Source organism: Arachis stenosperma, chromosome 9 (assembly GCF_014773155.1).
Source record: "Arachis stenosperma cultivar V10309 chromosome 9, arast.V10309.gnm1.PFL2, whole genome shotgun sequence".
NCBI classification, from domain to species: Eukaryota; Viridiplantae; Streptophyta; class Magnoliopsida; order Fabales; family Fabaceae; genus Arachis; species Arachis stenosperma.
The window spans coordinates 138746481-138756667 of NC_080385.1; the positions used below are offsets into that span (position 1 = coordinate 138746481).

The following is a 10187-nucleotide window of genomic DNA, read 5'->3' on the forward strand; positions in this document are numbered from 1 at the left end:
GTACCGAATTAAAAAATACGGTGAAAAATAAAAAAATATTTACTGGCTTATCGCTGTGGGTTTTTACTTCTTTCTACTTTAAGTCTTTTAACACGTGCCTAAACTCCCGAGCGTTGAGCAGTGCATTTATTTTATCTTATTTTAGACAGAAATAGTGCGGTCCTTTAATTCTATTCGGCCGACGGATTGATTAATGAAATAATTAAATTTTAAAATTCAACCTTAAAACCCTAAACCCACTTTAATGGTGCTCAATTGTCAATTCAACTCAACTCTACGAAGTTTTGTTAGCCACCTCCGTCTCAAAATTTTCATTCCCCCTCTTCACACTTCAAAGCACCCTCACCCTGTTCTCCTCTCCCTCACGTCATAGGTTTCTCTTCTGCCCCTTACAATTTTTCTCTTCTTTTATTTTCTTTCTTGAATCTGCATTGACTTCTTTAATTTTTCATAATGGTCCATGTTTGATTATTTAGTCCCAGTTAATTGAACGTGTTAGCTATAGTAAGTTAATTTTATTTTTTAAATACTGATTCTTATTGAGTTCTCTGTTTTAGGTATCAGTTTCATTTATGCTCTTGTTAGCATTTTGAGTCGCATCTATTTTTTGTTGTTGCATATGTATTGATTTCTGCAATTTTTGTTTACAATGATTAACGTTTAATCATTTAATTTTCATCTACTGCATGTGTTACTTATTTATCCTGTTTTAGACAATATTCTTATAAAGTAATAAGCTAGTTTATTTATTTTCAAATTTGGTTCTTCTTTTGTTTCATATATCCCCTTATTTTTGTGATAATTTAGTATGCAAGTTGGACACCAATTGGGATAGTTATCTCTTGAATCCTTTTTAGTTTCTATTATTAGTGTAGTGATAGATTTTTTAACATGTTACAGGCCAGGCTTAGTCTAAAGTTGTCGTAGCTTGTTTAATGCAAGGTATAGTTTGGTCCGTTTTCATCTTGGAATGAGAAATAGCATTGCCATTGCGGTTCCTCTGAGATTGAGACCAAACATTAGCAACACTCTACCACATCACAAGTTCCGGCCAACCTGCTTTCACAGCCATGAAGGTACGCACACCACAGCTTTAACGCTTTCAATAGCCTAGGGCACTTCATTCGTCGCATGTTCTTGTTCCTCCCCTCTCTCTCTGTAAGTTCTCTCTATCTGTTTCTATCTAAAACACTTTTTATTCATGTAATAATTCTTTGTTTGTGTTGTTCATAATGCCATTGCTTACGACCCTTCTTCTTCCATGCTAGGACATACCATTAGTTGCGTGCCCTACTCCGCTCCTCAAACAAAGCCCATGGTGCTTCATTTCGTGGTTCAACTCCCCATTCTATTTGAGTTCTCTTACGCCTTCACTTTGCTGAAGTTTTGTTGTCTTATTTATATGAAAATCAACGACATTCATTTGTTGCTATTTTTGTTGTTTTACCTTTGGATGACTGAGGCCGAAAGAATGATATGGGTATGCATACAAGAGAATAAGTGATAACTCTAGATGATGGCTGAGAAGCACTGTGTGCACTTGTTGAACCATTCTTTGGTTATTTTTTTCCTGAAGTTTTATTATTATATTTGCTTTCTCAGATTCTTAGCCGGTTCAACCGTGCTCGTGCAGCTCAATTGACCTTCCCTCATTTTGTGTGTCAAACACCACTATTTATGCCAATGGGTACTCAAGGTTAGAGTTTCCAATTTATCCTTTCTAATATGCAGCAAATGAAGTCCATGGAGGTGGTGGACACCATGACAAGGAGGAAGATTAACATTATGTGCCTATAAGAAACAAAGTGGGTTGGTGCGAAGGCTAGGGAGTTGGATACTTTTGGTTTCAAACTTTGGTATACAGAAATGGTGAATAATAGGAATGGGGTTGGAATAATTGTGGATAAGCAGTGGAAGAAGGTCGTAGTGGATGTCAAGAGGGTGGGAGATCGGATCATCTCTATCAAACTTGTGGTGGAGGGAGGTGGTTTCCATGTGATTAGCGCCTATGCACCGCAAGTGGGTTCGGACGAACAACACAATATAAGGTTTTGGAAGAATCTAGATAGTTTGGTTTAAGACATACCTTTGGGAGATAAGATTTTCTTAGGAGGAGATTTAAATGGCCATGTTGGGAGAGAAGTGACTGGATATGGGAGTATTCACAGAGGCCATGGTTTTGGGGTGATCAATGCCGAGGGTAAAGCTATTTTGGACTTTTTCTCAACTTTTGATCTTCTCATTGCAAAGACATGTTTTAAAAAGAGAGACGAACATCTTATAACCTATAAGAGTGGCATGACAGGCTCTCAAATCGACTTCTTCTTGTTGAGGAGAGTCGACTGGAAATATTGCATTAATTGTAAAATTATCCCGGGAGAAAGTTTGACAACACAACATAGGGTGCTCGTCATGGATTTTCGCGTTGAGCAAAAGTTGAGGAAAAGATATCATACGAAGAACCCAAGGACGAGGTGGTGACGGATGAAAAGTGAGGAACAAAGAAGCTTCCTAAGACGGGTAGGAGAAGATGCAAAGTGGGATGGGAATGGAAGCGCGAAAGAGGTGTGGAGGGAGATGACAGAAGTTATTAGAAGAACAGCAAAAGAAAGCTTTGGTGAATCTAAAGAAATAGGGTCAAGAGACAAGGAGTCTTAGTGGTGGAATGCGAGTATACAAGAAAAGATAAAGATAAAAAGGGAGTGCTTTAAAGAGTAGTCTTTATGCCGCAACGCAGATAACTGGGAAAAATATAAGGCGGCTAAGAAAGAGACAAAAGTGGCTGTAAGTGAAGCAAGAACAAGAGCATATGAGGGTCTCTACTAGTCTTTGGACATGAAAGAAGGAGAAAAAGGTATATATAGAATCGCAAAGAGTCGTGAAAGAAGAACAAGAGATTTGGATCAGGTTAAGTGCATAAAGGACAAGGATGGTGATGTGTTGGCTCAAGAGGAGAAGATTAATGAAAGGTGTGGAAGAGCTACTTTTACGAGTTATTCAATGAGGGACAGAAGACTCTTCCGAGCCTTGGTCGGTTATGCACAAGGGAGGAAGATAAAAATTTTGACTACTGTCAAAGGATTCAAGACTTCGAGGTGAAAGAGGCTCTAAAGCAGATGAAAAATGGCAGGGCAGTAGGACTTGATAATATCCCGATTGAAGTTTGGAAGGGTCTTGGAGAAAAAGGCATAAACTGGTTAACCAAGCTTTTTATTGAGATTTTAAGGTCAAAAAAGATGCCTGATGAGTAGAGAAAGAGCACCTTGGTACCTATCTACAAGAATAAGGGAAATATACAAAGTTGCAGAAACTATAGAGAGATCAAGCTTATGAGTCATAACATAAAGTTACGGGAAAGGGTGATAGAACGGAAGTTGAGAAAAGAGACACAAGTAACAGAGAATCAATTTGGATTTATGCCAGGTAAGGTCTATCACTGAAGGATATACCTATTAAGAAGAATGATGGAGAGGTATCGTAGTAATAAAAGGGATCTACATATGGTGTTTATTGATTTGAAAAAAGTGTATGATAGAGTACCAAGGGAGGTCTTATAGAAGGTTTTAGAAAAGAGGAGAGTAAGGATCGCATATATTCGTGCAATTAAAGACATGTATGATGGGGGCACAACTAGTGTGAAGACTCAAGGTGGTGTGACAGAGGAATTTTCTATTGGTATAGGATTACACAAGGGATCATCCTTATATCCATACCTTTTTCACATTAGTCTTGGAAGTACTCATAGAGCACATCTAAGAGCTTGTGCCATGGTGCATGCTTTTTGCCGATGATATCGTCCTTATGGGAGAGTCAAGGGAGGACCTAAATAAAAAGTTGGAGTTATGGAGAGAAGCTCTAGAAGTGTATGGTCTGCGCATAAGCCGTAGCTAGACGGAATATATGGAATGTAAGTTTAGTCTGAGAAGGAAAAACACAAATATAAAGGTGAAGATTGGAGAAAACATCCTACGAAAAATTAAAAGTTTTAAGTATCTTGGGTGCATCATACAGGATAATAGAGAGATTGAACATGATGTAAATCATAGGATCCAAGCAGGTTGGTCAAAATGGCGGAGTGCATCTGATTTTATATGCGACAAAAAAGTGCCTTTAAAACTTAAAGGTAAATTCTATCGCACCGCTATAAGACCGGGTATGCTTTATGGTACGGAGTGTTGGGCGGCTAAAGGAGAGCACGAACATAAGCTGAGTGTGACAGAGATGAAGATGTTGAGATGGATGAGTGGTCATACGCGATTAGATAAAATAAGGAACGAAGATATAAGGGAGAGAGTTGGAGTAGCACCTATTGTGGAAAAGATGGTTGAATCGCGTCTCAGATGGCTTGGACATGTGAGAAGAAGACCGATAGAACATCTAGTCAGGAGGGTAGATGAGATGGAAGATGGATAAGGGGTGAGAGGCAGAGGAAGACCTAAGAAGACCATCCATGAGGTGGTCAAACGAGATCTACATGTAAACGGTCTCTTTGTAGACATGATACATGACAGAGCATAATGGCGTCGTTTGATTCATGTAGCCGACCCCACTTAGTGGAACAAGGCTTTGTTGTTTTTTTTTTTTTTTCATTCTCATGCTCAAGCCATTTCATGCTATAAGATAACAAAGTTCACCTTCAAAGTTGTTGCCAAATTGTTTCATTTTTTTATAATACAATATTGCATTCGTATTGAGTTTGTTGTTTTTGGGAAAAAGTATGGACATCGATTAATGTTTATAATTTAAGCCTCATAGAAAATTGCAAGTGACATGCATAACAGATTGTAGTACTGACTACAAAGTATAGCACTGGTAATTGATTCGTTGTTCTTATGCACGTTTTCTTGATGCCTTCAATAATTTCTGAGTTCTTGTACCTGCTTATGGAGTTTTTGGTTGGAGCTTACGGCTAGCAAACTGTAACAATATATTTTAAGAAAATTGATTTTTCTTTCTTATGTTCGTCATAAATTGTACAGAATAGAATTGGAGCAGATATTATTATGGCTTTGGATGATGTCATAAAGACCACCATTCTGGTCCAAGAATTGAGGAAGCTATGTATCGAACGCTTAGATGGATAGATAGATGCATAGCAGGTAATTATGTTATTGAAGTGTATCATTTAAGTCTTTGGTTGTTTCCAATGCTAAATATAATGGACATTCCTTCTGTTAACAACGCACAAGAGACCTCACGATCAGAACTTGTTTGGTATTGTACAAGGTGGTTTAGATCCTGAGTTGAGGTAAAATTTAGCACAAACCATGATGTTCTTCCAATTATCAATGTGGATGTTGTGAAACAAGTAACTAACTATAAATTTATAATTTGCAATATGATGTACTCAGGGACATCTGTGTCAAAGGTTTGGTAGACCGCAACTTGCCTGGGTAAGTGTAAGTTTATTTAGTCATATAGTCTATTTTGTGGTTTCAAGCTTATTGCAATTTCTAATGTTATTTATTTATTTTGTGCTGTCTTTTAGAACTATACTAGACAGTATACAATACTAGCTGGTTTGAATGTCAGCTCCAGTCTCTTTTGTTTAGGCACCAGACAAAATGGGCTTGGTCATATTATTCATGAATCATTACTGTGTAATATCTTAAAGTTAAACTCTAAATTGTGAGTTAAACTAACTCGAGACAATTTAATGTGTTATTCCTGATTCAATTTAACAAAAGAAAAGGAAAACTAGGATGGTTGATATGGTATCTAGTACTTATCAAAAGAGTGAAAAAAATAGTATAGCATTCCAAAAATATGCATGAATAGATAAAGGTCTTCTTTCATTGACATACTACAGTTAGAAGTAACCTTGTGAAATAAAGGAGGACATGTGGAATCAATAGTTTCGTAATGCTGATAAGAAGCTTAATATAATTTTCTTTTGTCACAGCTATGCTGTTGGTGGTCTTGCAGGACGCGATGATAAAGATTCGTTTTGGCGAGTTATTGCTCAGTGCATTGCTGCTTTGCCAGAGGATAAACCACGATACGTTATGGTCAGAATAACTTTCATCATAGTAGCCATTACTTTGATATACATTTCAAATTAAATCAATTTCATACCATTTGCTTGTACTTCCAGGGAGTTGGTTATCCACTTGATACTGTTGTTTGTAGTGCTTTGGGTGCAGACATGTATGATTATGTCTACCCCATCCGTACAACACGTTTTGGGACAGCCCTTATTCCAGAGGTGATCTTTTTTCATTTTATGGACAATTTAGGCTATGTTACAATTAAACTTTTTGGGAACAAAACTTTATGGAATAAAAATTAAAGGAGGAAAATATTATCTCCTTAAAATTACAAGTTGTTTGGTATGCAGAAAAAACAAAAATTCTCAAGAGCTCAAATATGCAATTCACTAAACGGGGGCAAACATTTACCTTAGTCAAATATAAAGTAAAATTTATCCGTAGAATTAGTAAATTTTACTCTGAAATTTTTTCGTTCTTCCTTTAAAATTTAGCACCACAAAATGTAGCCCCCTCTTTTCCGTCTAGCTGAACATAACCTTATAATTTTTTTCTGCCATCATAGTCCACTTGTTGATGCATCCACATGATTTTAAACTTAATTCTTTGCGGTATGTTTGTAGGGAGTACTAAAACTAAAACATAGAGCCATGGCTGATGATACTCGACCAATTGATCCTACCTGCCCTTGTATGGTATGCTTCTGAGAGGGTACTTCTTTATTTGATGAATTATTTGATGAAATTGGCATATTTTTATATTTTTTTATTTTTTTCTCATAGGTTTGCAAGAACTACACCAGGACCTACATCCATTGCCTTGTCACTAAAGACGCCGTGGGGTCTCAGCTTCTATCATATCATAATTTATATTACATGATGCGGGTAGAAAGCTCTACATTATATAAAATTTTGCTCATAAATTAATGATCAGTATATGTATATACATGTTCAACTAAAGTCCTTGTATTTTTAAATTTGTAGCTTAGCAGGAATTTACACACATCAATGGTTGAGGGAAAATTCCCAAAGTATGCTTGTATTTAATTATGTGTTCCCATCATTGGATCTCTCTTCTATTATTAATTATAGCTTTTCCCCCTTGAGAAGTTCAAAGCCTCCCTATATGCCACTAACCCCTTTATTTTTATTTTTTTGTAGGTTTGTATGTGACTTTTTACAAACAATGGTATTTAATACTTCATTTCATTATTGTTCTCAATTTTATCTGCATTCATGTTAATGTTTGTATGTTTGAAATTTAAATATTTATCTTTGAATTGAAAGATATTTACCAACATCATCTTTCTCAAACTATCAAAAATATTTGTTGACTGTTATTAAATCTTTTCACACCTTTCTACTGCAGTTCCCCAAAGGCGATGTTCTTGAATGGGTCTGCAATGCTATGGAGGTGGCCGAAATCGACATTTCTTCCTGCTGTGCTCCATTTCCATCATGCCAAGAAAAGTATTCCAGCGATGAAATCAGAACTAATGACATACACATGGAGTTAAGACTTACACACAAGTTATAGACCAACACTTAGAAATTTAGCTGAGCATGGAAGGCATGCACAAATTAGTTTACACAATGATTTTTTTTGCAGGTTAATGCTTAATTTGGTTCTTCTATGTACACGTGTGAATCATTTTACTTGACTCGTTAAAATCAATGAGAACTAAAATGATTGACGCATGTACTTTATGGAGATCAAAGTGAGCATTAACCTGCTTACTTTTGGTAGCATAAATTTTGTATCCTGCATATGCTGCTTTAAGTAAAATTTATTTAAAGGTTTACAACAAATCTTTTGTTCTTTCCAATTCTTATTGTCAACACAAGTGGAGATTAGGGTTGTGTTCGTGAAAGGAAAAAGAAATGGCGTAACGTTATTTAAGTCTTGCTGTTTATGTCATGTGATTTTATATCTTTTAATTCGAACTTAAAGGAGCCTTCTTTAAGCAAATTTTTTTTCCTTTCAAGTGTCGAAGCTAATGGCTGTCCTATCATGGAAATACTTGTAATTTTTTAGGTATATTTAATGTCTTATAGAAGCTTTTCTTGAAGTATTGAAAATAAAAAAATGGGAGTGCTAGGTAAACAATGACTATCTTGAGTAACATGAACAACCACCAATCAAATAAAAATATACTACACCCTAATTTAATGCTACTAATTAAATTTACTCTTTTAACCTTATTAATTCACATTATTTATACGTTGTTAAAAAATATTATTGGTTACCTATACTTTTCCATAAAAAAATAGTCGAGAATATTTCTAAAGCTCGCTGAAAATGTTTTAGAAGTATAGGAATCTAAAATTCATAACTTTCATTTTTTTGGTCTTGAAATTCATACTTGCAATTGCAACAATATATATATATATATTTAAAATAGACATTTATGTACGACTATATGAACTGAATGTTTTGTTTAACATTTTATGGATAATTGGACACCGAAAGGCGAGAGTCTAAAAATTGAACACATCCTTCAGATTAAACATAAATAAAGAGTAATTGTTCTGTTAATTTTTTAAAAATTTTATGGTAATTTCTCTTTATCATCCATATCAAATAAGGTTAGTAGTTATATACTGAGTAAAAACTAGTAGTTATTTAAATAATTGCATTATTTTAAACATTAAAATTGTACCTTTCGTTAATTGTCTATTACTAATTTTATAATTAAAACTATTATTTTTAACCGTAATACTATTATGGGAATATAAGTCTTTTAAAATTATGTCGATCCTGATATAATAGATTATGACACAAAATTTATAACATTAAATTACATTTACAAAATGATCGTAAAAGACAAAAGTCTCCGTCGATTAAGAAGATCAGAATTTCTGTAAATAAATTCTTTTATATAAAAATAATAATTAAAAGTTTATTATTTAATTTTTTTATTTATGAAAACTCTAATCTTCTTAGTCGATGAGGACTTTTATTCCTTGCGATTTTTTTATAAAAATAGTTTGATTTTATTAAATTTTTTGTAATATAATCTATAATATAAGGATAAAATTGACGTAATTTTAAAAAGATTATATTCTTATAATGTTATTATGGATAAAATACTAATTATATTTTATAAGTTATTCTGTTTATTGATCAGCCAATAACATTAGTAAATAGTGATACATTGATGTGGCTTGTGTTATGACATGTAGACGTAGTATTGACTGATGGTATGTCATATACTAATGTACTTAATGATATGTGGATATTTATAGAAAATTGATTGTTTTATTAAAAGAAATAATTTTTTAAAAAATAATTAATTCTGGTTATTTTATATTTATGAAATATTTTTGTCTATACTTTGGACCAAATTACTTGGGGCCTAATAATTTGGCTCGAGGCATAGTTAATATCTTTGCCGACAGCAAGTGCGTAATGTTTAATGGGATCATATTGGAATTTTATTCCCTACTATGACTTGAATTGTCAATTCAGCCACATCATGTTTATTCAGCCTAGATTCCAAAAATTAGGATGCGTTTTTTTCCCCATCTAATAAAAGTAATTTTAAAATTTTTAACTAAGGAATGATCGAGTAAGTGACACCTATGTTTCAGCCTTTTGGGTGAATTTTAGTCCGAAAAGGACTAGGGCTTCTCAAAATGGGTTAAATTTATTGCATTAGTCTGTCTTTGTTATTAAAATCAAATTTATTTAAATTATGGGTTAAATAAAATGGGTTCAATTAATTCAAAAAATAATAAATTAAATAGACTAGTCCAATAATTCATTTAGACACCTATTATCCCATCATCAAAAATATTGGAAACAACCCTCTACTAGCATTCATTAAATATTGTCAACATGTTTTTCTAATTTTATCCTATAATAGTATATTTTTTGTCTCTAAAATTTATTAAAAATTTTAAAAATACATCTAAATTTTAATTTGTTTTAATTTTATCTTTAATATTTTCCATTTGCATTAATTTTATCTCTATCTTCAAATTCATTTGATCAAAATATAGTCAACATGTTTTTCTAATTTTATCCTTTTAGAACTATTCACCATCATCATCATTTCCAAAATATGTTCTTTTCTCTTTTCAAACTATTCAAATCCTTGGCGTAGTGACGGCGTGTTCAGAGTCATTGGACAGTTGGGCGGATGGTTCTCAATGCAGCAGCAGACACCTATGCACGCCAAGCAATAGGTGTGTGTAGGAC

At 33.9% G+C, this 10187-nt stretch overlaps 1 protein-coding gene across 3 annotated transcripts; it reads left to right on the forward strand.

The window, feature by feature from the left end:
* Positions 1-267: 267 nt before the first annotated feature.
* Positions 268-7946, forward strand: LOC130948295 (uncharacterized). Of its 3 annotated transcripts, none has more exons than XM_057877011.1 (12): positions 268-373; positions 901-1076; positions 4980-5099; positions 5227-5248; positions 5352-5393; positions 5903-6008; positions 6095-6205; positions 6611-6682; positions 6770-6871; positions 6971-7017; positions 7148-7175; positions 7356-7946. In XM_057877011.1, exons 3-12 carry the CDS (start codon positions 5060-5062, stop codon positions 7521-7523), a joined length of 738 nt encoding a protein of 245 aa, XP_057732994.1. In that variant the 5' UTR covers positions 268-373; positions 901-1076; positions 4980-5059; the 3' UTR covers positions 7524-7946. The 3 variants fall into 3 exon arrangements, with proteins under 3 accessions (XP_057732994.1, XP_057732996.1, XP_057732995.1); XM_057877013.1 differs by having other exon boundaries at positions 274-373; positions 943-1076; XM_057877012.1 differs by lacking the exon at positions 268-373 and adding an exon at positions 395-504.
* Positions 7947-10187: the final 2241 nt, after the last annotated feature.

Excerpts from the sequence above, each read along its gene's own strand:
- LOC130948295 (XM_057877011.1), top strand. The coding sequence starts at position 5,060 with ATGTATCGAACGCTTAGATGGATAGATAGATGCATAGCAG. Across the intron at positions 5,249-5,351 it reads GGTTTAGATCCTGAGTTGAG|GGACATCTGTGTCAAAGGTT; the intron begins GTAAAATTTAGC and ends TGATGTACTCAG. Across the intron at positions 7,176-7,355 it reads GTGACTTTTTACAAACAATG|TTCCCCAAAGGCGATGTTCT; the intron begins GTATTTAATACT and ends TTTCTACTGCAG.